This window comes from Zingiber officinale, chromosome 7A (genome assembly GCF_018446385.1).
Source record: "Zingiber officinale cultivar Zhangliang chromosome 7A, Zo_v1.1, whole genome shotgun sequence".
Lineage (NCBI taxonomy): Eukaryota > Viridiplantae > Streptophyta > Magnoliopsida > Zingiberales > Zingiberaceae > Zingiber > Zingiber officinale.
Window position 1 is genome coordinate 131,495,996 of NC_055998.1, and position 27,509 is coordinate 131,523,504.

At 38.8% G+C, this 27,509-nt stretch overlaps 1 protein-coding gene across 1 annotated transcript; it reads left to right on the forward strand.

The window, feature by feature from the left end:
* The first annotated feature begins 23,345 nt into the window (after positions 1 to 23,345).
* LOC122002601 (uncharacterized protein At4g28440-like) lies at positions 23,346 to 25,913 on the forward strand. The gene is made up of 2 exons (XM_042557826.1): positions 23,346 to 23,676; positions 25,517 to 25,913. Exons 1-2 carry the CDS (start codon positions 23,433 to 23,435, stop codon positions 25,705 to 25,707), a joined length of 435 nt encoding a protein of 144 aa, XP_042413760.1. The 5' UTR covers positions 23,346 to 23,432; the 3' UTR covers positions 25,708 to 25,913.
* The last annotated feature ends 1,596 nt before the right edge of the window (positions 25,914 to 27,509 follow it).

Below are 27,509 nucleotides of genomic sequence, written 5' to 3' on the forward strand. Positions count from 1 at the left end.
ATGCCCTGAGCATGTCAAGAGTGATCCGATACTTGAGGGAGACCTTGTGGTTCTTTATTTGAGGGGGGATTGTTGGATTGTAAGGATGCAAAAATAGTCCCACATTGAAAATAGTTGGAAAAGATCATGAGTTTATAAGTAAAGATAGCTCCATTGGCATGAGGTCTTCAGAGTAGAGTCCAAGAGCAAAACCATAAGGGCTTAGGCCCAAAGTAGACATTATCATACTATTATGGAGATATTTAAATTATTTTCGATCCTTCACATTCTACTAAAGGTACCATGGGTTTTTTATGTTTCAGATTTTTTTGATAAATTATGTCTTCAAAATGCTTGTATTTTTAGCTCATTATACATTCCTTCAAACAATATATGCTCCATAAGTTCGCATTGATGCTTAAGATTATGTTAGACTTACTCCGTATTACTCTCTGATTGGTCGAGGTGTGATGTGTATTTTTATTAAGTACATATATGTAGCAATGATTTTGTGTCAAATTACTACAACTGGTACTATCATGAAGAGCCTTATTTGTATGAATTAATTGGGCCTTCTGGCGATTCATTATCTGACACAACTATTGTTGGGGAATCATCAACTAATGATATTGAACGATGCAATAATGCAGTTGATTATTCCAATATAGATAAAATACGAACACCTGAATTTCAACAACTATATGAAATGTTAAAGGCTAGTGAAAGAGAAATGTAGGAAGATATTCTTTCTGGTCATTCTCATCCATCAGCTACTGTAAGATTATTAAATATGAAAGTAGAACATCATTTTTTAGAAAGATATTATGATGACATATGTCAATTGATGTCAGAGTTGCTCCATGTTGATAATATAATGACTGATAACTTCTATAGTACAAAGAAATTGGTTAGAGCTTTAGGTTTACCTATAGAGAAGATAAATTGTTGTATAAACAACTGCATGATATTTTGGAATGAAGACGGAGAATTGATTGAATGCAGAATTTGTACTCACCCTCATTATAAGTATCATACTCGCATACCAGGAAAGAAAAAAAAAATTGCTTAGAAAGTGATGTATTACTTCCTGTTAACTGCTATACTTCAACGCGTATATGCGTCTACTGCTATAGCTTATCACATGATGTGTCATCATAAGCATGAGCACAAAGGAGGTATAATGTGTTATCATTGTGATTCTCATACATGGAAACATCTTGATACTATATTTTCCTCCTTTGAAATGGAATCACGTAATTTGAGATTGAAACTTTTCGTAAATGGATTTTAGCCATTGGTTAATCGGGACACCAATATTCATCTTTGCTAGTTATATTAAGACCATACAATTTATCGCCATGGATTTACATGAAAGATGAATTTATGTTTCTTACTGTGCTTATTCTTGATCCAACTAATCGTAAAGAAAAGATAGATGTTTTCTTGCAATCTCTGATTGCCGAGCTGAATGAATTATGGAATGTAGTGTTGGTGACTTATGATGTTGCAAGTAAAACTAATTTTACATTGCATGCTGCCTTATTATGGGTGATCAGTGATTTTTCAGCATACTCAATATTATCAGGATGGAGCACGACTTGTAAATTGGCATGCTCATGTTGTACGACAGAGTCAGATGTATTTTCATTACCTTTCAGTGGGAAGGTGTCTTAGTTTGATAATCATCATAAATTTTTACCATTTAAACACCCCTTTCATGTGAACAGTAATGCTTGGTGCAAATATTATTATGTTAGTAAACTTTATTATGATATGTTGTAATGTTATTTTGCAGATGTTATCATGGAAGAGCAAGTAGTAGCACTCTGTGGCCATGTAGTTCTAAGGGTTATTAGGGAGACGTAAGTATTTTTTGTTATTAGTAATTCAAGTTAATATATGACTTTATTTATAATTTATTTCTCATACCTTAATATTTTTTCATGCAATTTTACTACATATGGGCATCGAGTAGCAACATTCATCATCAGAAAATTTAAAGAAAGAGTTTGCACTTCTAGTACTATATGGAGACATATAAACTAGGAGACAAAGGATTGCTATGCTATTATAAAGAATTTGTAGTAAGTAAATTTAATATGTTTAGTATTGTATAATATATTTATCCTTTAATATACTAAATTTTTAACTTATAATTACAGAAAAATATACATATGAAGAAGGGCATGAGGCACAATTTATAGTCACTTGGAATATATATTGTGCAAAATAGTACATAGACCTTCAATACTATATGAAAAAGAAGGGAACAAGACCAACATATATATCATAAGATATTTAGGCTGCATGGACTGCCACCTAAAGTATAGAAAGGTGGTAGCCAAATGCTGAAAATGCTTGAGCTAATAGAAATATAGAGTCTGGTGACCCGAGCACCAGAACTACTTGGCGTACTTTCATATCCCGATCTATTATAGAGCATGTCATGGATTTGGTGAGTTTAATTTAAAATTATATAAGTAAATTTTTAATTTATTACCAAACTTGTATAATTTTAACTCAACTTGTTTGTGTATGTAGGAATGCTCTCTAGATCGAATCCACTTGTTTGGAGGTCTTTATCAAGACTCACAAGAAAAGGGATGATACATTTGTCGATCCTCAATCTTAGGTGATACAAATAAGTTTATTAACTTTATTATATTTAATCATCAACAATGATTAACTTTAATAATTGTGATCAAATTTGATATTAATAATATTTTTTTCCCACACATGATCAAATGACAACTAAAGTGTCTTAGGCATCTCAACCATCAACAAAGGGGGAGAGCCACAAACTCTATCCACAAAGATGATAAATGAGATATATTATGATGTTGTCGGTGGAATGACAAAAAACTCCATCCTCTATGGCCTTAGCTCCCAGGCCAAAGTGACATTTGATTGTTGAGGACTTCTAGGGAATGTGCTAGTTCTTTTTCTTATACTAAGGTGCAGTCTTTAAGACGAAAAAATCAAGAACTACACATTCAACTGGCCTCAATGGATTAGAGAATGACCTCTAAGCAGTAGAGAATGGCCGCTGAGGAGTAGAGGAGGGTTGTTGAGGAATAGAGGAGGGTCGAACGAGAAGCAAGTCATGAAGCTGCCTTGGCCAGATGCGAGCAGATATTGTTAATTGGACCCCGACACCACATAGTTTTGAGTCATAAGAGACTCAAAACCCATCAAATCTTGTTGATTAGTTTATTATGAGGTTTGTTCAACTATAACTTAATTTTTATTATTTATTATACATAAACCATACAAAATATATTTATTTTATTTTAATATTCTAATTGGGTCATTTATAAATATTGTATTATATTTTCTCAGAGTCCCTATTGATATATTCATCATCACCGTTTAATATTCCCTTATTCATTTTTATTATATGTAAAATTAGTTTATATATATATATATATATACATTTTCTATAGTATTTTATATTACTATCTATATAATTGTATATGAATGTATTATTTGAAATGAATTTATATCATGGAATAAATTTAGATATTTTATTCTAAATATTTTGATAATTTGTATCATGTATGTATGGATTTAGATATTTTATTCTGAATATTTGGATAGTTTATATCATGGTATGAATTTTGATTTAGTTTGTTTTATGTAAGATTATGATTAGTTTGTATGAATTGTGTTTGTTCATATGATTGTATAGATTGTATAATTGTGATGTATGGATTTTGTTTGTATTGTCATAATTTGTGATTGTTTATATATATTTGCAAAGTGTAAATAGAGTATATTCTGAATATAAAAGGCTATTTGCAATTTTCTTTTTAAATTTTACCGACGAAATATTATTTTCTGTCGGTAATTCTTAATGGAAACACGTATTCCGTCGGTCAATATCGATAGAATTATAATAGTATCGTAATTTGCCGATGGAATCCATGAATTCTGTTGGTATTTGCCAACTGAAAATTTGGTTTCGTCGGTGTTTGCAGATGGAAACTTTGGTTTCATTGGTGTTTGCCGATAGAACAAAGTTTCCGTCGGTTTTGCTGATAGAAAATAATCAGTAAGTATCATAGTTAAAAGAAATTTTAAAGAATAGGTTACCAATGATATTTACGTTTCCGTTGGTAGTTATTGATGGAATTAAAAAATTATGTCAGTATATAGCATTACAGAAGATATTTACGTTTGTTACTCCATCAGTAATTACTGTTGAAATACTAATTCCATAGTCGAATATACTGATGTAAACATTAATTCCATTGCTAAATGTACTAACGGAATTATAAATTCTATCCATAAATTTAGTTATGGAAATTTATTCCAGCGACGGGATGTAAATTCCGTTGATAAAATTGTCTCCGGCGCAATGTATCTTGACTATTATAACTTCATCGTAATTCCGTCGCTAAACTAATATAACAATTGAATAGCAACGAAAATTTCCATTAGTAATACAGATCTTTTTTTTAGTGATTGTTATTTATTATTGTATATGATTTTAGTTGAATGATTAAAGTTAAATATTTTTTTATGAGTGTTAGATAATATTCAAAAAATAATAAATCTAAATATAGAATATATTGAATACTGATATCACAAAATCTCAATTTTCTAAAATCTAAAAAAGAATGTTACGAGAAGAATCAAACCTATTGTCTCTTAATTATTCATTAAACTCTTTAACCACCAGAAAATTATTTCGTCTATTAGAATTTAGAATAAAAATATATATAAGGTATAAATATAATCAATAAAGTAGCACGCTTAAATTTACATTTGTTTGAAAATATAGTAATATTTTCATATTTAAATCTAGCAATTCATAGCATAGAAAACCAAACAATCTACGTTAAAGTAATAAATTTAAAAAAAATACAAAATTAAAGTGTGAAAGATATTAGTTAGATGATAAAATTCAAAATAATTATTAAAAGACTGAATTTTTGGTAAACCGTACCTTTAAAAAAAACTATCTGACCTAAAACAAAGATGAAAAAAAAATATTAATTATCTATCATAATCATATCTTTATTCTTTAACAATGTTGCATGCTAATTCAGAAATATTCTTCTTAAATTTATTAGTGGGAAATTTAGTCGATTATATTTCTATCAAGAAATTATTGTTACCATTGTCGATTATTATAAAATTTTTCTTCACGTTACTTTGTCAAGGAATTCAAAACGTGTACATTTTCTTAAAAATCTATTTACTCGTACTATTATGATGCACTCGGATTATGCCGATGTTCCTCCGAGATATAATAGATTTCTTAGTAATACTATTTCCAAGAAGGCGTTTAAAAATAACCCCAAATATCTTGGATCTGTTTAAACTTAACAATTGAATATTTATATATTGTTACTATATTATAATAATATATAAATAACACTTTGAAAAGTAAATAATTTTGAAAGAAAAGATTTTTACTACGAAGATGTTAAATTATTTGTGCAGAATGATGTTTTATAGTATTTAAAATATTATATATCAAAAAACATCAATAAGTGGCTCCCACTTCTTGTTGCTGCCAATAAATTTGAGGTCGATTTCAAGAGGATGTGAAATGTCTCGCTGATTGTCTTAAATCCTCCTTGCATGTGTTGTTACTGCTAGGTAAAATTTCACATGATTTACCTCCCTTAGAAATGTGGGGGGTCATCTTGGAGAGGTCATCGAGATGATGATTTCACTTTTTACTGTCAAAAGACACTAATAAGTAAAGGAACACAATTGAATAAACATCATTATTCATGCACCTTGCACACATAAACGTCTTGATCCCATTTTTGTCTTACCCTTGTTTGTGTTACAATTTTATTTTCTTTTTCTGCCAATTTAAGTGTGGTAATAACATATAGCGAAGTGAGTAGGAAATGTAATTTCTTTTGCCAATGCTCAAAGTTTTCTTCATTGAACCTTTCCAACATGACAAAATCCGTAGTAAAATTATGAAGCGGATTTCCTTAAGAAATTATAAAGAGTTTCTAAAGATTGTTGGTGGGAAATCTGGTTGATTTTGCTTTTGTCCAGAAACTATTATTATTGATGTCGATTGTTGCAGGATTTTGCTTCTTCAATTCTACTCTTGTCAGGGAATTGCCACTATCGTGGAACTCCGTAAATCTTTTAATAAATTAGAGAACAAATGCAAGATGTGTACACTCGCTTTCGTTAAGAATTTCTTTGCTCCCACCATGGTGATACACTCAGACTAAACAAATGTTCCTTTAGTATACAATGAATTCCTTAATAATATTGTTTCCAAAGTGCACGCTTGAAAACAACCTCGAATACCTTAGATTTATTCAAACTCGACAATTGAATATTTATATATTGTTATTGTTGATGTAATCGATCTCCAAGATTTGGATGTTTGTTTAACAATATGTTTAATTAAGTCTAGTTATGTTTGACTAAGGGTTATCCAAACAAGACCTAACGTTTGGGAGTTTAGTCAGGCCAATATTGATTAGATGACTAACAAGGGTGAGAAGTCTACTAAGTGACTGACAAGTTCAAGAATGTCAAGGTGACCAGATGTTTAACAAGAGTAAATAGTATACCGAGTGACTAAAAAGTTTAAGCAGGTTAAAGGTGACCAGATGCTTTGGCAAGAGGAAAATTTTAAGGGAGTAAATCTTAGGTGGTGAGAAGTCTTGGAGGAGTGAATTCCAAGCAAAGAGAAAACCCTAAGGAGTTAACCCTAGATAATGAGAAGTCTTGGAAGAGTATGTTGATACAGTCTGACCTGGATGTTGTTTTGCTGTTGACACTGATTTAAGTTTGTATCAAATATTTAACTCAGATTAATTACTAATCTAGGTTGACCTGATTGAGGAAGTCCTAACTGGGATGTTAGGCAGTTGGAAAGTCCTGGTGAGTGAAGTCAGGCAGATTGAAAGTCCTGGTGAGTGAAGCCAGGCAGATTGGAAATCTTGGTGAGTGAAGCCAGGTGAAAACCCTAGTGAGTGAAGCTAGGTGCAAGTCCTGGTGAGTGAAGCCAGGCAAGGGAAAATCCAGATGGATCAAGGGTGATCGGACATCTGGTGTTGAAAAGTCCAAGAAGGAAGCTTGGCATGCGAAGTCAGAGAGGGCTCGGTAGCTCGTTCTCTGGACCTGACGAAGTCGGAGAGGGCTCGGTAGCTCGTTCTCCGGACTAGGTCAGAGAGGGCTCGGTAGCTCGTTCTCTGGACCTGACGAAGTCAGAGAGGGCTCGGTAGCTCGTTCTCCGGACTAGGTCAGAGAGGGCTTGGTAGCTCGTTCTCTGGACTTGACGAAGTCGGAGAGGGCACGGTAGCTCGTTCTCCGGACTAGGTCAGAGAGGGCTCGGGAGCTCATTCTGTGGACCGAATTAGGTCAGAATGATTCCATGGCGCATTGGATCGGTCGGCAGACCGATCCAGTGGTACATGAGATAGTGGATCGGTCGGCAGACCGATCCAGTGAAACTAAGTTTCCTGATCGGTCTGGTGACCGATCAGGAAACACTCAGTAGCATACTGAGTGTAATCTGATCGGTCTGTAGACCGATCAGGGATGCATGGAAATGGTATTGCGAAGAGAAGAAGGCAGGGGATCGGTCTGCCGACCGATCCACCTGCCGTCTGATCGGTCTCCACGACCGATCAGACAAGCTGTGGACCGATCAGGATATGTCCTGATCGGTCCATGGATCGGTCTGGTGACCGATCCACACACAAGCTGTTTTGTTCGTTGTTTCTGCGATTCCTCCATTGCATTTGTTTTGCCTTATTTATGTGAAATAACCCTCTGTGCTGTTAGCTTTTGAGTTTGCAGGATTACAGGTACCATTCCAAGCATAATTTCAAATTGAGTTCATAAGAGGAATACGACAAATGAACTTTCTGCTGTGATTCGCGGCGCATAGTGCATTTGAGGCAACAACGGCTACTGGTGAGATCTTGCTGGGATCCGCTTGACTCTTGGTGATTGATTCGAGCTCAGAAGACACCAGTGAAGGCTGTGAATTCATTGGTGTGAGTTCAGAGGACCAGGAAGAGGATTGGCTGCAGCGATGATTTTGTGCAGATTCACCACAATCCGTGACAGCGGAGAACAGGGGTTTAAGAAGCAGTAAACAACGAGAGAAAAGAACAACAAGAAAGTAAGAGAAAGTGATAGAAACTGTTGATCGTTGAGGTGTGCTTTGTTCTTGAGCTCTCGAATGAGAAACTGCGATCTGTGAGTTCCTGTTTCCACTGATCCTCGCGTGGTTGTAAGCATTCGTTCATTCTTCTTTGCCACCGAGCTCTGTAAGTCTCGTGCTTTAACATATATTTTTCTTGAGACTTTGTGGAGAGGTTACTCCACCGAGAAGGAGGATCTCTAGCCGGAATTTTACCGGGGTGCGATCTACCGAAGATCAAGGAGTCGTCCACCTTACGGACACGCCGAGGAGTAAGGGCAAGTTATCCCCGAACCTCGTAAATCTGTGTGTTAGTGTGTTTATTTCCTTTCGTTTTAGTTTCCTATTTCCGCTGTGCTAACAAGTTTTTTGTAGACATCTTTGTTAAAGTTTTTTAAGGGGCTATTCACCCCCCCTCTAGCCATCTAAGACCCTAACAAGTGGTATCAGAGCCTGGTGCTCTTTCAACTGGACTAACATCCTAAGGAGCAAGAAGATGGCCATGAAGGAAGGATTCAACACCAACAGACCACCCTTCTTCGATGGAGCAGATTTCCAGTATTGGAAGAGCCGCATGGAGTATTACCTCAAGACTGATATCTCCATGTGGTTCTCGGTCAAGGAAGGATTCACACCACCGAAGGATGAAGAAGGTAAGGAACTCGATTCATCAAGGTGGTCTACTGAACAAACTCGTAAAGGGCAAGCCGATGCCAAGGCAGTAGTCACCTTACAATGTGGGATTGCCAAGGACCAACTCATCAAGGTAGGTCCATTCTCGAGTGCAAAAGATTTATGGAACAAGCTTATCGAGCTCCAAGAAGGAACTCGTGATTCTCGGATAGCCAAGAGGGACCTATTCTTGAATCAACTACAAAATCTCACTATGAAGGAAAATGAAACGGTAAGTGAACTACATGGGAGGTTCAAGGAAATCATCAATGGTCTACATTCCGTGGATGAACGCGTGGAGAATCGCGATCTAGTAAGGTACGCTCTTAAATCCTTTCCAAGGAATGCCTTGTGGTCATCTATGGTAGATGCCTACAAGGTTTCCAAGGATCTTTCCATTGTAAAGTTAGATGAATTCTTTTGTGAAATGGAACTTCATGAACTTGCTAACAAAGGTCAAAAGGAGAAAGGTATAGCTTTGGTTGCAGGAGAAAAGAGCAAGGATGGGAGAAGAAAGAAAGGAAAGAAGAAGGAGAAAGAGATTCTTTCATCCTCATCCTCCTCCAAGTCCGATGATGAAGGTGGATCATCATCAAGCGAGATGGCAAATTTTGTGAGGAGGATCATGAGAAGAAGCAGGAGATACAAAGGTAAGACTGTAGATCAAAATATTGATAAGTCTAACGTTACTTGCTATGAGTGTACCAAGAAAGGCCACTACCGGAGTGAGTGTCCAAAACTCAAGAAGGAGGAACGGGCCAAAAAGAAGGAGGAAAGAGCCAAGAAGAAGAAAGCTCTCAAGGCCACTTGGGATGAATCTTCCTCAAGCTCATCGGAGGAGGAAGAGAAGAAGGAGAAGAGTACTCGGCAATTGGCACTCATGGCAAGGGAGGAGTCCGAGTCCGAGAGTGATGACTCAAGCACTTCAGCCGCGGCTTCATCATCTTCGGATGATGAAGAGGTAACCTCTTCTCACTTAGAAAAATGTTATAAGACTATTACACATTTGTCTATCTTGCTTAAAAAATCAAAAACAGAAAATAAATCATTAAAAGAAGAAGTAGAGAACTTGAGAGCTCTTAGGGAAGATGAGGTTGATGACCTACATCTAGAGCTCCTTGAAGATGAGAACAAGGCCTTGAAGGGTGAGGTTGAGAAACTCAAGAAAATGCTTGAGAAATTCTCAACTAGCTCTAAGACCCTAGACATGATTCTAAATGCCCAAAGGGCGGTCTACAACAAGGTTGGATTAGGATACCAACCTAAGGAGTCTAGCTTTATTTCTTTAGTGTCAAGAACCCAATTTCATAAATCGCATGTTTCTAGGGTTCATGAGACTAGGAAGAAGGTAACAAAGGCATGGGTGCCTAAGTCCTTCATTGTAGATGCATTAGGTCCCAAGATTTGGGTACCTAAAACATCTATCTTTCGTGTCTTGTAGGCATTGGTAAAGGGGGAGCGTCTATCAACTTGGTTTGTTGATAGTGGATGCTCCAAGCACATGACCGGGGACAAGTCACTATTTTCTACCATTCAAAACAAAAATAGAGGTAATGTGTCTTTTGGTAATAATGGTAGTCTTAAGGTTATAGGAGTTGGAGACATTCATATATCCGAATGCCTCCAAATCAAGAATGTCCTTCTAGTCAAGGGGATGACTTTTAATCTCCTAAGTGTCAGTCAATTGTGTGATACGGGTTACACAATTGAGTTTTATTCAAGTCAATGTCTGGTCAAACACATTGACACACTTGACACGGTACTAGTAGGCACAAGAGTAGATAACATTTATCAAGTTTCCTTTAAAAGTGCTACTAATGCTCTTGCTAAGTGTTTCATGTCAAAAGAAGAAGAATCGTGGCTTTGGCATAGGAGGTTGGCTCATGTAAACATGAAGAATATCCGGAAGCTGGTCAACAAAGGTTTAGTGCGAGGCTTACCAAGCATCAAGTACCAAAAGACCAAATTGTGTGATGCATGTCAGAAGGGTAAGCAAACTAAAGCGCCTCATAAAGGTAAAAGCACTGTAAGTACCACTACTGCCCTAGACTTATTACATATGGATTTGTTTGATTGCAGTAGTGTTATTTCATTAAATGGAAGTAGATACTGTTTAGTGATTATTGATGACTTTACTAAGTTTACATGGACCTTCTTTTTGAAAACTAAGGATCAAACCATAGATATTTTTATTTCCTTTTGTAGAAGAACTGAAAATGAAAAATCGACAATAATTAAAACCATTAGAAGTGATCATGGTGGGGAATTTCAAAATCATAGGTTTTTAGAGTTTTGTCAAGAAAAGGGATATAGGCATGAGTTCTCTACTCCAAGGACCCCACAGCAAAATGGGGTTGTGGAGAGAAAGAACCGAGTCCTACAAGAGGCTGCACGAAGCATGCTCAATGAGTACTCACTACCGAGCTACTTATGGGCTGAAGCTGTGAATACAGCTTGCTATGTGCAAAATCGAGTTTTAATACATAGGTTTTTAGGAAAGACTCCCCATGAACTTTGGTTTGGGAAACCGCCTACAATTAAACATCTTAGGGTGTTTGGTTGTAAGGTGTTTATCTTGAACACCAAGGATCATCTTGGGAAGTTCACGGCTAAGGCTGATCAAGGGATACTGGTCGGATACTCTCTTACCAGCAAAGCCTATCGAGTCAACAATGAGAGGACTAAATTGATTGAAGAGTCCTCAGATGTAGCTTTCGAAGAAATCCCTGATAATCAATCAAGGAATGTAGAAGAAATTCAATTCGAACTTAGAAGGCTAGGTTTGAATGATCCAAACATGGAAAGAGTCGAAATTGACTCTGATGATGATGAGCAAGGGCAACAAAGAACTCAGGCAGACCCGTTGCCTGATACTGAGTCCTCGCCTGTGCCGAGTGAGACCACTCATGAGGCACCGCCAACACCAAGGCAGTCTAGGTTAGCCTCTAGTCATCCCCAAGACCAGATTGTGGGAGACATCCAACAAGGGGTTAGGACTAGATCATTCTTTAGAAATGAGTCCAATGAGGTTGCCTTAATCTCAGAGATTGAACCAAGACTAGTTGATGAAGCATTGCACGATCCTGATTGGATCATAGCTATGCAAGACGAATTAGGTCAATTTGAAAGGAGTCAAGTATGAGACTTAGTTCCGAGACCTAAGAAGACCACCATTATTGGAACTAAATGGGTCTTCAAAAATAAGTTAAATCAAAATGGAGAAGTTGTAAGAAACAAGGCAAGACCTGTAGCCAAGGGCTATAGTCAAGTCGAAGGTTTCGATTATGATGAGACTTATGCTCCCGTGGCCCGATTAGAGTCTATTCGTTTGATGCTAGCTTTTGCTGCACATAGAGGTTTCAAGCTCTATCAAATGGATGTTAAATCTGCCTTCTTAAATGGCTTTATTAAAGAAGAAGTCTATGTTGAACAACCACCGGGGTTTGTGAATACCGAAGCTCCAAACCACGTGTACAAACTCAAGAAAGCACTTTATGGCCTTAAACAAGCACCACGAGCTTGGTACGAAAGGTTGTCAACATATTTACTAGAAAAAGGTTTTGTAAGAGGCCAAATAGACCCAACACTATTTCTGCGTAGAGATGGTGAAAACATTTTTGTAGCCCAAGTGTATGTCGATGACATAATTTGTGGCTCAAATAACAAGGGCTATTTGAATGAATTTATTTCTCACATGGAAAGTGAGTTTGAGATGAGTCTAGTAGGAGAATTGACATTCTTCCTTGGACTTGAAATCAAACAAACTCGAGATGGAATTTATGTCCATCAGACAAAATACACTCAAGAGATGCTCAAAAAATTCAACATGAGTGACTCTAAGGAAGTATCCACTCCAATGGCGACAAACACTCGTCTTGACAATGATGAGAGTGGGAAACCAGTTGATCTAACGCAATATAGAAGCATGATCGGTAGTCTTCTATATCTCACAGCTAGTCGACCGGACATACTTTTTGCTGTGGGCATGTGTGCTAGATATCAAGTTTGTGCCAAGGAATCTCATTTAACTGCAGTTAAGAGAATTCTAAGATATCTCAAGGGCACAATTAGAGTAGGACTGTGGTACCCTCGTACGGAGTCTTTTGATTTGATAGGCTGTACCAATTCTGATTATGCTGGATGAAAATTGGATCGGAAAAGCACTAGTGGGGGTTGCCAATTTTTAGTTTCATCGTTGATTAGTTGGTCAAGTCGGAAGCAACATTGTGTTGCTCTCTCCACGACCGAGGCTGAATACATTGCCATGGGAGAGAGTGTGTCACAATTGTTGTGGATGATTCACACTCTAGAAGATTATGGACTTTCATATAAAGGAGTGCAAGTGTTGTGTGACAACATTAGCACAATAAACCTAACGAAAAATCCAGTCTATCATTCTAGGACCAAACACATTGAAGTGCGTCATCACTTCATTAGAGATCGCGTAGCTAGGGGAGACATTGCACTCACATATGTTGAGTCAAAGTCAAACTTAGCCGATATTTTCACCAAACCCCTTCCGGAAAATGAATTTAGTCATTTAAGGAGGGAATTGGGAATGTGTTTGGCTCAATAAGTCATTTTGACCACATCATGATCAATAAGGACCATTAAAATGACAAGAGAAATTGGAAAATTAATTTGGGCAACTTGGGGACATCTCACACAAACTATAAGGTTTAACAAAATATTTTTGTTTGCTAGAAATGGGGTGAGATGCTAGGATCAACCAAATTATTCAAAATGTATCATGCATCCCTTGAATAATTAGGTTGAAGAGACATAAATTGAGTATGGGGAAGGGCATTACATAATTCATGTGTATTTGGCTCCTAGATCTTACTCATATATTCCAACCAAGGAATCTTGGTTGGATCTGTGTCTAGAAATCATCTAACCTGGTTGATGTGTTGATTGATACCCTTGATTGATACCTTCCTGATTTTGTTTGAAAATAGGACAAGTTGGTGAAGAAATGTGACATATTTTGACAAACTTGTAATTACTCATAGGAAGGATATATCGTGAACCGATAGCCCGAGTCAGATTTATTACCTTGGTTCACTATAAATCATAGTTTCAGCAAACAACTAACACAAACTTCTCTCTTGAAACTTTGAGATTCAACACATTTGTTATGAAGTGTCTGAAACTTTCGAGCCCTTGATAATTCAAAATCATTAGAGCTCATCATTAGGAAATATTCATTAGTATCACTGAATATAATCTGTGGGCTCTTCAGATCCTAGGTTCTGAACTTGGAAGTTGTTGAACCAAGTTTCAGAGCTGTCGATACGAATTTCAGAGACTAAAGTCACTGATTATCAGACATTGATCGGTCTCTACGACCGATCAGGAGAGTTCTTTGATATCTGATCGGTCTGCAGACCGATCAGTGGTTCTGGCACGTATCAGCAGTTACTGATCAACTTCTGATCGGTCCGGGGACCGATCAGGAGCTTCCCTGATCGGTCTCCACGACCGATCAGGAGGCTTGGCACACTGTGGCACCTCTGTGGCACCTATGATCGGTCTGGGGACCGATCAGGAGGCTCCCTGATCGGTCTCCACGACCGATCAGGAGGCTCTACCTCTGATCCACCTCTGATCGGTCCAGGGACCGATCAGGAAGCTCCCTGATCGGTCAGAACACTCCCTGACCGATCAGGACGTTCCCTGATCGGTCAGGATTTCTCCTGATCGGACAGCCGTCCGATCATTTCATCAACTGTATACCCATCAGTAAACCATTAAAACTTCCCGATCTCTTCTTTTCCTCTTTCACGCAGAACCCTAGCCGACTCCTTCCCTCACCTCACTCTTTCTCTTCTCGTTGCACGCGGACCTCTAGCCGAACCCTAGCTGAAGCTCTAGCACTCTGAAACTCTAGCCAAAAGTTCAATGGCGCCAAGGTAACTCTCTACCTCTCTAAAACTTTGGCAGTTCGGTTTCATTTCTCACCATATATGTTTTTTTTGGTGCTGGTGGCTCCGGTGCTCACTCATTGCCCCATTTTACCACTTTGATAACCCTTAGAAAGAAAGTAGTGGGTGAAGGGACCTCTAAATCTAAGTCACCTGAGAAATCCAAGTCCCAGGCACCCTCCCGACCTCAACCTTCTTCTTCTTCAAGATTCCCGAACCGCCAGTTTGAGCAAGCATTTCAACAGAGGACATTCAAGCTGCTTCCATGTCGATCTGTGGATCGAAAGTACATGGATGAATTTTGTCCCTCTGTATCCGAAACCTTAGCCTATTATAAACTTGACTCGGTAGTCTACTTAGAAAGAGACATCAACCTTGACCTAGTTTCTGAGTTCTATAATAATCTTCATCAGAACAGTGATGGTGTTTATAAAACCCGAGTCACTAAAAGAACTATCGATTTCTCCATCAGAGAATTCTTTGGGTATCTAGGTTGTCGGATGTGTTCAGGAGATCTTTTTCCCATCTATCCTGATTTACCAGAGTCATTACCTCCTCCACTTGATGTCTCACCTGATTCCATCTATGAGTATTTCTTTGGACACCCAAGACCGGATGGACTAGATGAGCTAGATGTTGACTTCCCTACTTTTGCAGCCTTGAGATTATCTCCTCAAGACTACATTCTTTTTAAGATTGTCACGAACTGCCTTCTACCTATCACATCTAAACCATTATCTGAGATCCGACCATATCATTGTCTTATGCTTTATGGTTTGCGTCGGCGTCTCGACTTTGATATCATGTCGAGTATCTACTCTTCGATCATCTCTTATTCTCAGCCTAGCAGCTCCACTGTTTATATGCCTTATGGGCATATAATTACAGATTGGCTCGAGACCCTTCAGATTGATGTCTCTAAGGGTAGAATAGTCAAGATGGTCAGACAGGATTGCAGACTTGGGAAGCGGGCATTTTCCAAGTCTGGAATCATAGGACAAAATGGGGATGTTCGGTGGAAGGATGGAAGAGCACTAGGTGAGTTACCACGGGGACCTCCACGACAGGTTGCTCCTGTTGCTGCTCCTCCTGCTGCTGACGATGGAGAGGCCGATCCTGATCTGCGCTGGCAGATCGCCGAGCTAGAGAGTCGCTTTAATCGACACGATGAGCTACTGGCTGCTGAGCTCCATGGACTGCGTGTTTGGATCGACCAGCGCTACGATGACTTGCGCAGTCAGCAGCTGGTGACGCAGCAGCTACTTCTGGGCTGGATGGCCAACTACCCACCTCCGCAGCATTTCTCGGGCCATCCACCTTCGAGCTCCAGCATGCCGCCTCAGGGTTACGAGCCTCCCGCGGAGGATGATGATGTTCCTCGTGTTGAGGAAATTGATTGATACATTCTATGTGTTATTTTGCCTGTCTGTATGTTGGATGATATTTGTTGGATATCTTTGTCTGACCTGGATACTTATGCTACTCATATATTTTTGCTATTCATTTATCCATTTCTCGTTTTTCCTTATGCTTCAGTTCATATTAATATGCTGTTCTCATGCCATGACTTGATTGTATATTATCTCTTTCTTACTGTCATATTATACACTTAGAGGGAACTCTAGGTGCAAGACAGTATGGGTTAAGGGGGAGTCTTTTGAGTCTTATCACCCCATTCGCACCTTTTCGGTGTTTGACAAAGGGGGAGAAGATAACTAAGTTTAGAAATGAATGAAAGGTTGATTTTAGGGGAGAGGATGACTTTGAGTCTTTTTGAATCCTCTTACCTAATTCGCACCTATTCGACTAAGTTAAGTTAAGTGATGAATTGACTTCATCGAGTCAATATGAAAAAGGGGGAGAAGATAACTAAGGTATATCCGTCTTAGGGGGAGGATCCTGATTTCCCTAAAAATTATGGGTATATGAGCATTTCTGATCTAAACTTAAATCGTGTTGTCAAACAACAAAAAGGGGGAGATTGTTGATACAGTCTGACCTGGATGTTGTTTTGCTGTTGACACTGATTTAAGTTTGTATCAGATATTTAACTCAGATTAATTACTAATCTAGGTTGACTTGGTTGACCTGATTGAGGAAGTCCTAACTGGGATGTTAGGCAGTTGGAAAGTCCTGGTGAGTGAAGCCAGGCAGATTGAAAGTCCTGGTGAGTGAAGCCAGGCAGATTGGAAATCCTGGTGAGTGAAGCCAGGTGAAAACCCTAGTGAGTGAAGCTAGGTGCAAGTCCTGGTGAGTGAAGCCAGGCAAGGGAAAATCCAGATGGATCAAGGGTGATCGGACATCTGGTGTTGAAAAGTCCAAGAAGGAAGCTTGGCATGCGAAGTCAGAGAGGGCTCGGTAGCTCGTTCTCTGGATCTGACGAAGTCGGAGAGGGCTCGGTAGCTCGTTCTCCGGACTAGGTCAGAGATGGCTCGGTAGCTCGTTCTCTGGACCTGACGAAGTCGGAGAGGGCTCGGTAGCTCGTTCTCCGGACTAGGTCAGAGAGGGCTCGGTAGCTCGTTCTCTGGACCTGACGAAGTCGGAGAGGGCACGGTAGCTCATTCTCCGGACTAGGTCAGAGAGGGCTCGGGAGCTCATTCTGTGGACCGAATTAGGTCAGAATGATTCCATGGCGCATTGGATCGGTTGGCAGACCGATCCAGTGGTACATGAGACAGTGGATCGGTCGGCAGACCGATCCAGTGAAACTAAGTTTCCTGATCGGTCTGGTGACCGATCAAGAAACACTCAGTAGCATACTGAGTGTAATCTGATCGGTCTGTAGCACACTGAGTGCAAACTGATCGGTCTTGGAGACCGATCAGGAGATGGTAGTGCGAAGAGAAGAAGGCAGGGGATCGGTTTGCCGACCGATCCACCTGCCGTCTGATCGGTCTCCACGACCGATCAGACAAGCTGTGGACCGATCAGGATATGTCCTGATCGGTCCATGGATCGGTCTGGTGACCGATCCACACACAAGTTGTTTTGTTCGTTGTTTCTGCGATTCCTCCACTGCATTTGTTTTGCCTTATTTATGTGAAATAACCCTCTGTGCTGTTAGCTTTTGAGTTTGCAGGATTACAGGTACCATTCCAAGCATAATTTCAAATTGAGTTCATAAGAGGAATACGACAAATGAACTTTCTGCTGTGATTCACGGCGCATAATGCATTTGAGGCAACAACGGCTACTGGTGAGATCTTGCTGGGATCCGCTTGACTCTTGGTGATTGATTCGAGCTCAGAAGACACCAGTGAAGGCTGTGATTTCATTGGTGTGAGTTCAGAGGACCAGGAAGAGGATTGGCTACAGCGATGATTTTGTGCAGATTCACCACGATCCGTGACAGTGGAGAACAGGGGTTTAAGAAGCCGTAAACAACGAGAGAAAAGAACAACAAGAAAGTAAGAGAAAGTGATAGAAACTGTTGATCGTTGAGGTGTACTTTGTTCTTGAGCTCTCGAGTGAGAAACTGCGATCTGTGAGTTCCTGTTTCCACTGATCCTCGCGTGGTTGTAAGCATTCGTTCATTCTTCTTTGCCACCGAGCTCTGTAAGTCTCGTGCTTTAACATATATTTTTCTTGAGACTTTGTGGAGAGGTTACTCCACCGAGAAGGAGGATCTCTAGCCGGAATTTTACCGGGGTGCGATCTACCGAAGATTAAGGAGTCGTCCACCTTACGGACACGCCGAGGAGTAGGGGCAAGTTATCCCCGAACCTCGTAAATCTGTGTGTTAGTGTGTTTATTTCCTTTCGTTTTAGTTTCCTATTTTCGCTGTGCTAACAAGTTTTTTGTAGACATCTTTGTTAAAGTTTTTTAAGGGGCTATTCACCCCCCCTCTAGGCATCTAAGACCCTAACAGAGTAGACTCCAAGCAAAGGGAAAAACCTAGAGGATTGAACGCTAGATAGTCAGAAGTCTTAGAGAAGTGAACTCCAACCAAGTATGACCAATACGTTTACAGTCGACCGAACCAATGTCTTTGGTAAACTGAAATACAATGTTGTTATTATGTTTTGCATTGTGCTAATTTTGTTTTGTAGGAAAGTTTGGATCAAGTCGATCAGACACTGGGTAGAGAAAACCCAAATAGATCTGGAGGACCATATGTTTGGCAGAAAATTGAGATATGCTTTTGAGAAGAACAATGGTGAGGTCATGTCCTAGTCGGGACAAATCTTAGGCGTTGGTCTGACTCAATAAACCAATAAAAATTTCTAGGTCGAAATCAAGACAGTCCTAACTATCCATCTTATTCATGCATTACTATATATTTCTAAAATTATTTTGCAAAATCATTATTTGTATTATTATTGTACTAACTTTATTTTGCAGAAAAATAAAGTTCTAGTTGGCCGAGCGGTTCAGTCGATTGACCAGGGAGGTTCAGTAGATTGATTTAGGTGGATAGGCACGGAGAAATTCATATCACTACAAAGAGAAAGCTTACTTCAGTCGACTGATTAGGAGATTAGTTGACTGAACCCCATTTGAAAAAATATTACAGATATGATCGGATCGTCACAAAGAAAGAAACCCTGGGCACTAGTTGACCGAACGAGATTTAGTTGATCGAAAACTCAAATTTCATGGGAAAGATTAGATCGGATCCGAGCAAACAAGGAAAGGAGCGGGAACCAGTCACCTTATAAAAGTTCAGTCGACTGAACAGTTACTAGTCGAATGATAGAAGCTTATAAAAGAAACATCGAGGTCTAAGGCTCAAGATCAATTTTCCTAATCATCTCATCTCACTTCTGTTGCTTCTACTTGTGCAAGTACTGCTATTACAACACTGATCAGAGGCTCACCAACAACTACATTAAAAAAAATGTAGATCCATTACATTAATGACTCTCCTAGTGTTGGTCCCACGGATATAGAAGAGAGGTACATGCAGGTACACAGGCATCATATGCATGGTGGGGTAAACCTTTGGTCGTCATTTCATGAGAATCGACCCCTGACCATTATGCCAGAGATATCATGCATCCACCATCTGTGATACACCCTGGGGGTACCAACAACTACACTAAACCTTCTACTATTCATTGTCAGTATTGTTTTATTAATTGCACTTACATTTAAAAAAATAGTAGTATTGTTACTATTCTCCTTGTTCTTGTATGAGTTTAGTTCTTTTCTCAAAATTTTTGGAGAGAAGAACTTTAGCAATTGTCTATTTGAAAGTAATCAAGGTGTTGGATCGAAATAACGCAGCGAAAATAAAATAAACAACACACGTGAGCACAAGTGATTTACTTGGTTCGGAGCCTTGAGTGACTCCTACTCCAAGGCCCGCGATCGTTGATCGTTTTCGGTGGGCAACAATTATAATATCGAAAATGAATTACAAGTTAAGTACAAGGAAAATAGTAAACTTACACCAACGACAGAAGGAAAATAATAATATTAAGTCTCCGGGTCGTCGGCATCAAGTCGCAGCTTCGTCGGATCGTCTCGTTAGCAATTTGTCGCAAGAAGATGACTCGTGTGTTGTTGTTATAAGCTGCTGCTCGAACCCCTCTTTTATACAGTGTTGGAGGCGCCTCCAAGCCTGTCCAAGGCGCCTCCAGGCCGTCGAGTCGCACGCGTGGATCGGCACAGACCTGGTCATACCTTATCCGGTTTAAGGCGCCTTCAAGCCTCTTCAAGGCGCCTTCAAGCCTTGGTCCAAGGCACCTCCAGCTACGTTCGAGGCGCCTCTAGCTCCTCTGGACAGCTAACTTCGGCTTGCATCCGAGGCACCTCCAAGCTCTATGGAGGCGCCTCGGACACTGTTCATCCTAGGCTTAACTTTGGTTTTTTGTACCTGCAAGATGTGTTAGCTCCAAAACAATAACCTACCTTGCAAGACAAATATTAGCACACATAAAATATAGTAAAGACAGCAAATGACAGTCTTTGAACTGTTCGGGTCTGACTTCAGATTTCCGACCGGAAACCCTAGGTCGACCCGACGCCTACTGTTCCCTCTACGGGGAACGCGTCCTCACCTACTCCACTCAGGAGAGTTACCTGATGTCAGTCTGGTCCTCCAGACCAACTGGACTTTCTGCCTAGGGTTACCGCCCCCTAGGGTTTTTCTCCACCTAGGGTTACCACCCCCTAGGACCTAAGGTTGCCGTCCCTTAGGGTTTTTCTCCACCTAGGGTTACCACCCCCTAGGACTTAAGGTTATCCCCCCCTTAGGTTTTTTTTCCTTCACCTAGGGTTACCACCCCCGAGGACCTAAGGTTACCACCCCCTAGGGTTTTCACCTTGCCTAACCGCAGTTAAGACTTTTGCCCAAGTATCACTTAGGACTTTCCTACAAGCTCCATGAATATATTAGATAACAAATAATCTTAACTTTGAATCCCTTTGTCATTATCAAAACTAAAGTTCGATCGTCGGATATTTCCCACACCAATACAAGAATTGTAGATCTTGGAGTAGTAGTTGTTGAATTACAAATCAAGTAAAACTTATTACATTCTCGTGTGATTATTATTTTTTTAATTCCGTTGCTACTTTGGTTTACAAAATAAAAATTAAAAAAATTTAAACAAACGAAATTCAACCTTTTCATTTTATTGATGTCACCCACAATATTCAAGTCCAATGTTTGTATTGACATTTCGGTTTGTTTCACCGTTCTTTATTTGGGTTAAACTTGAAATCTTAAGAAGTCACCTTTGGCTGAAAAAAAAAAATACTATACTGATATTTTATTTTTATTATAAAAATACTTTTGTTTTGCAGGGAGTAATCTGGTATATTGAAATTGCTATTTTATGATACGTTTTCATCATAATTTAACAAATTTAATTGAAAATTAGGTTATATTATATCAATTTTATCTCATTTTTCATTATATATATTTAATTAAATTTGCTTTAGATTATAATAATTTTAATTCAGTTGAAGTTATTTTAACTGATGCTGAAACTACTCGAAGTAATTTTATTCAAATTGCTTGTTAGTCAAAAGTATTTTTATTTTTGAATATCCAATTTTGCCCATGTTATTTTGGATGAAAATTATAAAAATATCATTTATTTAATAAAAAAGAGCCATTTTAATTTTTTTTTATTTACCTTAAAAGAAAACTGAATCACGGAGCAGAGTTCGGTCACGGTGCTACTGCTACAGCCTCCTGTAGGGGGCTCCATGGGTAATAAGAGTGTCTGACATTACAGATGAAGAAGCTTGGCTGGCGGCTCTGCTGCCTTTTATTTATTATGAGAAATTTCTGTACCTGTTCTTCCAATTAATGAATTCCCGAAAGAATACTCAATAATGCAGATATCATATGCTATCCCAGAAAAACACTAAAGAACATACTACACAGGCTCTCTCTTCTCTTGTCCTGACCACACACTACATATGCCTACTCTGAACAGACGAAACACACAGATGCATGCTCTTTGCATGGATTCATGTCCCCCTCCCTCTTCTAATCTTCTTACTGTTTTACCTGTATCAGACAAGCCTCGTCCTCTCAATTCCTTGTTCCTTTGCATGCGCCCAAGTGTTTGGGTGTCTGATATGCATGATTACGCTGTGTCTTGTAGTTATAATTCATCATCATGTGGATAGCCATGACTCTGTCCTTGAGGGTCCATTGCCACATTCTGTGAACAGATTAATTTAATTTCGTGCATCTTAAATCATGCTGGAACTTTTAAGTAGCGGTAGTTGTTTAGGAGGGATGAATTAACTTCATCATGGTGCCGGAACAGTTAGGGCATGCCCTACGCATCTACTACCCAACTGCCCAACATCACCATGTGCCTTGCGTTGCTGAAACGGTGGCTTTTGAAGTGTGTAAATTACGGAGGGTGCAAAATGAAAATTGGTCTCACGCCTGCGGCCACATTATATACGATGCGATTAGCCTGGCTCTCCCATCTGCCAGTTAATTCGTTGATTGCATGGAGATCATGGAGGCGGAATCGGCGTGGGAGGAGGAACTGTTCCTGGACGAGCTGGACATCGGCGGCGTCCTGCTCATAGACGACGAGCGGCTCGGGTCGGTGATCCGGTCCCTGGAGGCGGAGATCTCCGCCGCCGCGGTCCTCGGCGGCGACGAGGACTCGGTGGCGGAGCAGTGCTCGAATATGCATGACAGCGGGAGGTGCGAGGACTGCAGAATGGAGGACATTTTGACGGGCGGTGGCAGCCGCTCGACGACGACGGCGTGCCTCGTGGAGGAGGATCAGGCCGAGTGGGACGCGGCGGCGACCGGAGATCAGTCGCCGTGCGGCGGCGAGATGGGCGGTTGGTACGTGGATGAGCTGCTCGAGATGGGAGGTGTGATTTGGTGTGAAGGGCGAACAGGGTGCTCTGCTTCGCACCACAACGGCGAAGGGGAATGGGAGTGGGAAACTTGTGCAGGGCCGTATTACTGTTCCCTGTGGGAATGAAGTATTCAATAATAAAAATGTCCTTTACGCCGTCCTGTTTACTTAAATGTTTACTCACATGTAAACTTAAAATATTAACAGGTATACGTGATTGAATTTGTTTCTTTCCCTAGTAGTAAACATCCATGATGGCCCAAATGATTTAGGCTTCCCTATTGGGCCGGAGTGGGCTTCGGTTTCCATGGAGGCCCATATCAGTGTCCCCAGGAGTCATCGATAGATCGCGTTGGTGTTTGGCACATTGATCGGGACGAGAGAATCTCAGAGGATTGGGTAGTAGTCTAGGGTTAGGTCTTGGCAGTCATGGCGACGCAGCAGCAAGGAGGAGCGAGCAGCGCAAAGAGGAAGCCGGTGTTCACGAAGGTGGATCAGCTGAAGCCCGGGACGAGTGGCCATACCCTCACCGTCAAGGTGCTGAAATCCGATACCACAGTCTACAAGGGCCGCGCCGCCGTCGCTGCAGGTCAACTACGTCCCACCAGGATCGCTGAGTGCCTCATCGGAGACGAGACCGGTACCATCGTCTTCACGGCTCGCAACGAGCAAGGTTTGATCTTTCCTCTCTCTGGCCTCTCTGATTTGATTCATTTGTTGCCGAAGCCTATTGCTTTCCGAAGATGACCGTGCAATATATGTTGAATTTGGACGAAGCTTAAATTGTTTTTTTTAAAAGATAAAATGCTTCATTTATCTGTTCCTGGAAGAAGCCTGATTAAGATGCAAAACTTGTGCATGTTCTCATGGATTCCACTATGGCCAGTAGTGTAATCGATTGGGTTACCGATGCTTTTAGTCATGAAATTGAAAAAGAGTCTATCTTGCATACATGGGAATTTGAACTCGGCGTTACTTTTTGCAAAAGGTCATACGTTGACACGGCTGGCTCCACATTCAGAAAACCGAACAGACTTCCACATGGGAGGGTATTTCCGTTGGTTTCATTGGGAATGGACCCTTGCCCATTTTTGTAAATCTATCATACGGTGACCAATTCAGACATGGAGGCGAACTCCGCCCTTACTTGAACCTGTTACATGTGTAAAATTAATGATGAGGATGCACAATGTATATGTTCTTTTGATGTACGGATTAAGTAGGATGAAAATGGAGGAAATGGGGTTACTTTTCATCATCTGATTGTAATTTGTAGGTTTTCAAAAATAAATTCTTTTAGCTATAGAGATTCCCAGTTATTTCAGTTAGGCACATCTTTCGATAATTCATTCAAAGGGGAGGTTTAGGTATTAAATGTTTTGTTGTCAACAATTTTTCATCCTTCTATCAAATTATTGAAAACTTTTTTTAGTACTAATGCTGGATGAAAAACTGTGTAGGATATACACACAGGTCATTGAAATTCAATAAGCATCTAGGGCGTGTATGAGTGATGAGAAAATCGCAGTAGAAGATGAGATTTTGATCTTAGTGTTATTAGGACTTAAATATTTGAATTATTACTTGCATTTATTGTTTTTATCTGAGTAAAAACCTCATAAATGAGTGGAACATACATGTCACCCTTGAAAGATATTGTATTTTGCCAAATTAATTGTTCATAGAAAAAGTAGCAAATAAGAGTGTTGGTATATAAATTTCCCTTCAGATTTAAGCAACTACACCATGTAAAATTATTTGTGGAAAAAATAATATTCTGTTCATTCAATATATTACAATACAATGGTGCACTATTTGACATAGAATGGTAATAAAGAGATAATAGAGAGACATTTAAAGTAAGAAACAGATTAAGCTGCTAACATAGTAATATATTATAATGAATCACTTTCCTTGACACATTCTTTGGAAAAGATGTAGCGGTATTTTTAGTTTGTGTAACATTATCAAGTGTCACAAAGCTTTTGAATTATTTATTGAGGCCAAATTAGACAGCACACTTGGTCCTGAGGATAATGGCCGACAATCCAGGATGTCTAAGACATGTCCATCATGGTATCGGAGGTACAAAGTAGAAAGAGAGAGGTAGATGCTGAGGAGGAGGCAGTGATATATGCCAATGGCCACTACTAAAGGAGGGTCCAGAAGATATGACTGTTATGTTATATGAGAATTTGTGAATGTATGGTATTATATTTCTTCAATATGTGATGATTATAGTACAATGCGTCGTTTGCCCATTTCTGTTTTATAGTGGTTGTAATTTAGCATTCATTGAAACAAACATAAAGTGACAAAGTATATTTCAAGTAGGAAATTTAGATGCTATGATAGTAATATATGATTATGGATTGGGGGAACTCATAACTTGTTTCCAAATCTCTGAAGATTTTCTTCAAGCAACTGTGGACAACAAATAACTTATGTTGCCCATTGATATGAGAGTTGTGTTAATAAAAATTTTCTAAACAACTTAGTTTCTTTTATTGCAGTTGATACGATGAAGCCAGGCACCACAGTCATTCTCCGCAACGCAAAGATCGACATGTTTAAAGGCTCAATGAGGCTAGCTGTCGACAAATGGGGGCGCATTGAGGCGACTGAGCTTGCTGATTTCACAGTGAAAGAGGACAACAATCTGTCTCTGATCGAGTATGAGTTAGTAAACGTGGCCACAGAGTGACAACTTTACCTCAGAGATCAATCCCAGTTGGTGCAGAAAATGATCCTGGTGTTGAAGTTCCAAGCAGATGAACTTGAGGGCGTTCACCACCTGGTAGGAATCCAAATGAATTTAGCCCACTGCCTCTTTTAAATTTTAGTTGATGTTTTATGACGCACCGATAGATTCTGAAATAAACAAAATTTTGTACTAGATCTTCCCATCAATCTTAGAGGAAAAAAAAATTGATAAACCTAGCTATTCTCATTTACTAATTTTGGGATGACATATCTGGTCCTACAAAAGTTTTCGACTTGCTATCAGTATAAATCAGAAAGCCAGTCAGTATAAATCAGAAAGTGTTTGTGGCGGGCGGTAGGGGTGATCACGGATCGGGTTGGTTCGGTTATTGGGGTAAAAAATTATCCGGCCCTACTAGATTAGATAATGCAAAATTGGGATCTACATCCGGCCCTATATCCGGCGGTTCTTATGTTTCAGATATCCGACGGGTTATCAGTTATTTGGATATCCGATCCTATATCCAATGAAATATAAAATATAAATATAAATATAACAAAAAAAAATAAAATTTTTTAAAATGATAATAGACATTACTCATTACACGTTATAGCAGCTAATCGGAAATAATTATTACAACGTGTAGCAGCTTATCGGCAGTAGTTACTACAACGTGTAACAGCCTATCAACATTAGTTGTTACAAGTAGGGGTGATCGGATCGGGTTAGTTCGGTTATTGGGATAAAACACTATCCGGCCCTACTAGATCAGATAATGTAATATTAGGACCCTACATCCGGTCCTATAACCGGCAGATCATTTTTTTTCGGTTCGGTTCGGGTCGATATAAGCGGGTTGATCGGTTTGACGGATTGACTGCTCACCCCTAGCGGGCGGTTAAGAAGTCCAGCATTCTTTGATTCCGTATTCCATTTGGAGTAAAATTTTTTATAAATTCGTCAAAGTTGAGAATTAAATCTTGAGTATTTGGGTAACAACTTGAATATCTTATTACTGCATCATAGTCCCGGCTTCAAATCAATCTTAGAGATTTCACTCATTGTTATTGTTAATTATCATTATAAAATTATGAGAAAATATTTATAATAAATATAGGATAAAAATTAAAAGTATCACAATCATAAAAAGGAGGCTTTTCTTTTTCAAAATGTCATAACAGCCCTTCTATTTCTAAAAATATTTTTATTTTAGAATTAGTGTAACAACTATAATATGTATAATTATTATAATTAAGATAAATACCTTCTTTATATGTTAAAAATTATTCTCAAGATTAGTAATAGGATTGACGGGGACACTGGGAGCGAGCATCTTTTGCTATTATTATTATAATATATAAAATAATTATTTTTAATTGAATTTGATAAAAATATTATACATAAAGTACTTATATATTAAAAAATTATTAATTTGATCAATATTATTTATTCTTAAAATTATTTTTTAAAAATTTTAAGTTATTATAAAAAAGTCAAAATCACTTTAAAGTACTATTATGATGATTTTGACTATTTCAAAATAATTGTATTCAAGTTTATAAATAATTTTTTAATACAAAATATTCTACATAATAGCTATTACAATATTAAAATAAAAGTTATTTTTACCCTTTTTAATATATTTTGTCCGTAAATATACTAATACATATTAATAATAATAAAGAAAGTAATAATATATAATAATTTCGATTATTTTAATTATGATATTAAATATTATTTGATAAGTCTCAATTGAAATCAGATTATTATTATTATTATTATTATTATTATTATTATTATTA